Raw genomic sequence first — 6215 nt, 5'->3', positions numbered from 1 at the left:
GGACTGTTTTCCTGGCTGCCTCCTCGTATAAGCTCATCCACCGCCCTGGCTCTACGTTGGGAAACGCCAATGCGTTAAGCCGCTGTCCCCTTCCAGAACTGTTGGCCGATCCCACTCCTGAGACACCGGTCCTTCTTATTGACTGCCTGGACTCTGGACCTGTCTCTTCCACTGACATTGCCCACTTTTCCGCCAAGGACACTATTATTAAGCAGGTGCTTAACTGGGTGTGGAGGGGGTGGCCCAAGGGGCCGGTTGGGGCCGATTTTAAAATGTTTTTTGCTAAACGTGATGAGCTGTTGGTTATCAAGGGTTGTTTACTGTGGGGGGGCCGGGTGGTTGTTCCAAACAAACTGCAAAAGGCAGCATTGGATTCATTGCATGTGGGGCATCCTGGCATCGTCAGGATGAGGTCATAGGCTAGAGCTATGTCTGGTGGCCTAACATGGACAGGGAGATAGAAGAGTGGGTGGCCACTTGCATTCCGTGTCATGAATCCAGACCAGCTCCCTCAGAGGCACCTGCTAAAGAGTGGGAGCGCCCTCAGGCACCCTGGTCTAGGGTGCACATAGATTTTGCAGGCCCCGTTCATGGCCAAACGTCCCTCATAATTGTGGACGCATATTCGAAATGGCTAGAGGTAGCCCTGATGACCTCTACCACAGCAGAGGTGGTCATCAAGGTGCTATGGAGACTTTTTTCCACGCACGGCCTGCCCGACATCTTGGTCTCTGACAACAGGCCCCAATCACAGCCATGCAATTTGAGACCTATTTAGCTAGCCAGGGAATTCAGCATGCCCTTGTCGCGCCATTCCATCCGGCCTCGAATGGACAGGTGGAATGAATGGTACAATCAGCAAAAGAGGCCCTCGCCAGAATGGCCCGGGTGATTGGCAAACACGGGTTGATCACTATTTGCTAATCCAACATATTATACCAAGCGCCACCACCGGGAGAAGCCCCTCCAAGCTTCTCATGGGTCGCTGTCTAAGGTCCCACTTAGACCGGCTACACCCAAACTACTCTGCCACATCACCCCCAGACTCCACAAGCAAGATTCAGAACTTTAGCATAGGGGATTCAGTATACGCCCACAACTATGCTGGGGGAACTCTGTGGATTCCTGCTACAGTGAAAGGCATCACCGGGCCTCGCTCTTACTTACTAGAGCTAGAGGATGGTAGAAATTGGAAGAGGCACATTGACCAACTCCGTGATCGCCTCTCCCAATCCAATCTTAGGGTACCAGATGAAACTCTGACACCAAACGGCCAAAGCCCTACCCAAAAGGAGCAAACATTCACTCCTTTCACAGACTACTCAAACCTGAAATATCCGACAGACTTATCTGAGTTTGTAGCAGGCCCACAGCGAGCTCCAAGTGAGCAAGCTCAAGGAACTCCAGCCGCGGCCTGGGGTAAGTTCCAGCAAGTTCCACCAAGCAGAGCTGGAGAGCACACAGGTCCATCCGACCTGCCTGAAGAGCCGGTTCCAAATGAACTGTGCAGGTCTGCCAGGGTTAAACAAAGACCCACCTACCTGAGGGACTACGTAATCAATTGGAACACTCCGACCAAGAGGGGAGGGGTGTTAAATATTAACACACTTTGGTTTCCATTCCAGTCCTCTGTTTAGGCAGGAACAGAGGTTCAATCTGATTGGTTAAGAGGTCTGACAGCTCCCTATAAAAGGAGAGCTGTCAGACCTAACTGCTGCTGGATTGTACATATTTGACTGTTGTAATAAAGAGCTGTTGTTGCATTAAACCTGAGTCTGCCTTCTCATTGCTCTATCTAATACTTTTCTACATTCAACAAACTCTGTATGAAATTACTACTTTAATTTCATTGCAGAGGTTGAGCTACATCAATAAAACTTCAAATAAACAATACAAAAATATAGATATATTTCACAAACTAAAAATCGCTATCACTTTTAAATTTTGTTTTTTAAAGTACAGTAATTGATAAATTCTAAAACTTCACAAAAGAGATCTATAAATAATTAGCATAATCCAAGATCCTACCAAAGCAGAATGAAACATTACTTTCACTCTCAGTCTTCACATAAGCAGTTGAACATGGGATAAAACTATTTGCATGGAGACCATAGGTTGCCCTTTGTGATGTTCTGCTGATAGTATCTGCCTGAATTCTTATTTCAGTTGCCTGGAGATAAAAGGCAGCCATGGTAACCTCAGGTTGCTACTAAACAACTGAAGCAGGAAACCTTTACAGAATAAGTTCATAAACCTCATCCTTTAAACTTTAAATATTCTTAAATTTTAGTTCATTCTTTTAGTAAGCTTATGAGTTTGGTTGTGTATATTTATTCTTTTGTGTTTATATAAGCTCTGATTTATTATTCATGTATAGTATTATGTTTAAAGCTATTATTGCTTAACCTTTCCATCTTGTCAAAATAGTTGCTTTCAAAGCCATGAATATAGACTATTACTTGTTTCCATTCACTGTTTACATCCAGGAACAATTATCACAACCCAAGTGTTTTTTCTCCAGTGAGAATTATTTCATGTAACCCCAGGGAAGATTACCTTTGAATAACAGCCATGCATAAGTGTACATATAATATAAATTTAATAGGAGTGCAAATGCAAGTTCTCAATGATACAAGAAGGAAAGCATTAAAAAATAAATGTGCAGAATCTACTTGATAGTTAAATTTAAAGAAACTGATATCATGAAGCCACATTTGCATTGTTATAAATTACAGGTTAATTCTGACATTTCTGCTTAGAAGTAGCTGGCTCTGAATTTGATAAGATTGACCACCAGTAAGTGAGTATTATAACTTCAGTGTTACTTAATTCTTTTTGAAGATCTATTTTCTAAAATATTACGTAATCCAACATGATCAGCTTGGGAGTTTCATGGTGGAAGAGAGAAAAAAAATAGGATCTTTATTTTTCCGATTTGATCATATCAATAGTACCATTTTTGCTTTTCTTTCAAAACATTTTAATGTAACTTCAGTGGAGATTAAAGCAAGAAGCAAGTCATTATTTCAGAAGCCCACTTAGAGAAAAATCTTCCCAGATCATCAAAGTAAGGGCAGACAGAAATATAATTTCAGAGAACTAAAAATATCCTTATGTACATCTAAAAATATGCATTATTGGTTACAATAGACTGTTTTGAAGTGAATGTAATCAACCAATTTTCTTTTATAGGCAACCAAATAGTGGTAGGCAGTGTACAACACAGAAAATGAAGTGCTATCCAAAACTTTCATTATTTGGCAATACTTGTGCAGCTTGATTTTCAGTCACAATATAGATTGCCCAGCACCACAAATTTCAGCTTTCTCAGTTCTTGAACTACCCTTCAACACCAGAATTTATCTGAGAATCAACTTTCCCACTAATTGGAGTCAATGTGGCTATTGTGATCTGTTCTAGATAAGCTGTAGATCAGTGGTTCTCAACCTTTTCTTCATCACAGACCCCTTTAAATACATTTTATGCCTCCTAGACTTACCTCAAGATTTCTTCAAACCTTCACAGACTCCCTTTGATGATGTTGCAGCCCCGCAGGGATCTGTGGATCAGAGGTTGAGAGCATAGATCACAACTCATGATCATGAACTAAAAGATTAAGCTGCATAACAATGCACCACAGATCTATCCGGTGACAAGTAGAAAGAATATTGTATGAATATAATAGGACTGACTTTAAGCTAACTGGATTATAAAGGAGAAACACTTGAAAATAATCTTATAGCACTGCTCTTCCTTTTATAGGGGCTACCAGCAGTTAAACTCACAGAAGTGAAGTAGCATCAAATGAGTTAGTGCACAAAGGTAAGATGAGAGTGAAAAAAAGTAATTACAAGGAACACTTGATTACAACAATCCAGTATTTCAATCCTGAGCTACCTATATTTTCTACTATTGCATTTAAATAAATAAAGATTCTGGAATTTCAAAATAATTTCAGATTTAATCTCCACAAGCTCATCACAACCTTAATTTATCTGCATGCTCATCTAATACAAAATACCTCCATGTTAGGTATCCCATTTTTTAAGGAAAATTTTGGACTTCTTGTTCTGAATGGTAGCATTCAATTTCCTTTCCGTCCCTACCTTTCAATTGGCTCTTGAACAATGTCCACTGTAGCACTCTAGGGATCTGAAATCATTTTTTAAGATGTGTAGTAATCATTCTAGCAACTAGAATATTGGAAATCATTTTTGTCTCTCATATTGTTATTTCTTCCTGCATTTGTTTTTACTGCTTTTCAGTGAAGTCTAATAATTCCATTCCTCTATTACCTTTTTTAATATTTATTTTATTAATATGTGTGTGTGTATATCATGATATACATATCAATATTAATACCATAGTAGTGTGATTATCTTATCAATCTTAAAATGTTTTCAATACATAATTATCCTTTTAATTTTTTTTAATTTCTAACCTCTCTTTCTGTTAGTTAGCCATTGGTAAAACAAGTCCCATGTTAAGAAGTTTTATTATCTTCATGATCACTATAAGATATCATACAACTGAGAATTAGTGATTTGATTATGGCCTCCTTTAATAAAAGGAGCTCCATCCTCACAGTTAGTAACTGGCATTGTTGATCAAGAACGTAAGAAACTCTCTAATTGGTTTGAAGTATATCATTCTTGGCAAGAATCCCCAAAAGTTTCAATGTTCTAATGGAAATTAGCCAGTGGCCAGCAACTTGCTACAGCTAACTTTTTATCCTGATCTAGGTTTGCTACTTCTGAAATTGCCGTAAAGGGAAGAAATTACACAAAATGGATTTATAAAAATCACTATGGACTGATGATTTTTTTAACCTGTGGCATTTCTTGGAATTACCAGTATTAGCTGATTAAACACCCAAGAAATCTTCAAAATCCCAAAGCTTCAGTAATATGATTAAAGATGGACACAAGGCCAACAGAAAATCAGAGCCAGGCAAGTGCTACAGGATTTATCTTGGTGGGTTTCTCTATTGACCAAAATAACCAGAATGTTCTTTTTGTCCTAGGGCTGTTTATCTATTTGTTAACATTAGGAGGGAATCTATCCATCATTACATTGATCGTTATAGATCAGCGTCTCCAAACTCCTATGTACTTTCTCCTTGGCAATCTCTCTTTTGTGGAGATCTGCTACACTTCCACTACTGCTCCTAAAATGCTATGGAACCTTTTGTCAGGGGACAAGACCATCTCCTACATAGGATGTGCTTTACAATTGTATTTCTTTGGTACTTTTGGAAGCATAGAATGTGTTCTTCTCTCAGTTATGGCATATGATCGTTATGTAGCTGTTTGTCACCCCTTGCACTACACTCTGCTCATTAACCAAACAGTACGTCGACGTTTGTTGGCAACCTGCTGGATTATTGGGCACTTCAATTCCACTATTAATACAGCCATGATCTTTTCCCTTCATTTCTGCCATTCTAATAAAATAAATCACTTTTTCTGTGACATTCCTCCCTTACTACACTTATCTTGTTCTGATATCTTTGTTAGCCAGATGGTGACCTTCACCATCTCTGGCGGTATTATGATTGTGTCATTTGGCCTAACCCTTCTTTCCTATGTTTTCATTGTTTCCTCTGTCCTCAAAATCCACACTGCTCATGGTAGGATGAAGGCATTTTCCACCTGTGGCTCACATCTCACTATGGTGAGCCTCTTTTATGGCACTCTAATGTACACCTACATAAGGCCTTCCTCTGCTCACTCCATAACAGAAGACCCCCTAATTTCAATTTTATACGCCACCATTATACCATTGCTCAATCCCTTGATCTACAGCTTTCGAAACAAGGAAGTGCAAGGGGCTTTTTACAAAGTTCTTGCAAAGAGGAGGTCATAAATGTAAGTTTTAAATTTTGCAAATTTTTAAAAGTTGAGTCCATACAAAATCATAAAAATAATAGATGCAAGGAAAATCACTGAGAAGTTTTCTCTGTGATTATTTGTAATAATGTAATGTAACTAATAATGGAAGTAACTTCCATAATTGTTTTTAAAATTGTGATAGATAACAGAAACATTGACCTTCTTCAAACATTTTCATTTGTTTCACAAGAATTCACAGAACAGTAACCTGGATTAGCAATGTGTCATTCATCTTCAACCGGAAAGGGAGTTTTTATTTATTTATTTATTAACTTTTGGATTATTGATGGAGGCCAAGGCTATTGTTTTATTTTCCATAAAGAT

General features: G+C 38.8%; 1 protein-coding gene across 1 annotated transcript; it reads left to right on the top strand.

The window, feature by feature from the left end:
* Positions 1-4917: 4917 nt before the first annotated feature.
* On the top strand, positions 4918-5865 carry LOC309401382 (olfactory receptor 5G9-like; the record flags this gene model as incomplete). The annotated part of the gene is made up of 1 exon (XM_081970452.1): positions 4918-5865. The coding sequence occupies one exon, from the start codon at positions 4918-4920 to the stop codon at positions 5863-5865; it is 948 nt and encodes a 315-aa protein (XP_081826578.1).
* Between the last annotated feature and the right edge of the window lie 350 nt (positions 5866-6215).

Source organism: Natrix helvetica (genome assembly GCF_964273705.1).
Source record: "Natrix helvetica genome assembly, chromosome: Z".
NCBI lineage: Eukaryota > Metazoa > Chordata > Lepidosauria > Squamata > Natricidae > Natrix > Natrix helvetica.
This window is presented reverse-complemented; position numbering and strand designations above follow the sequence as displayed.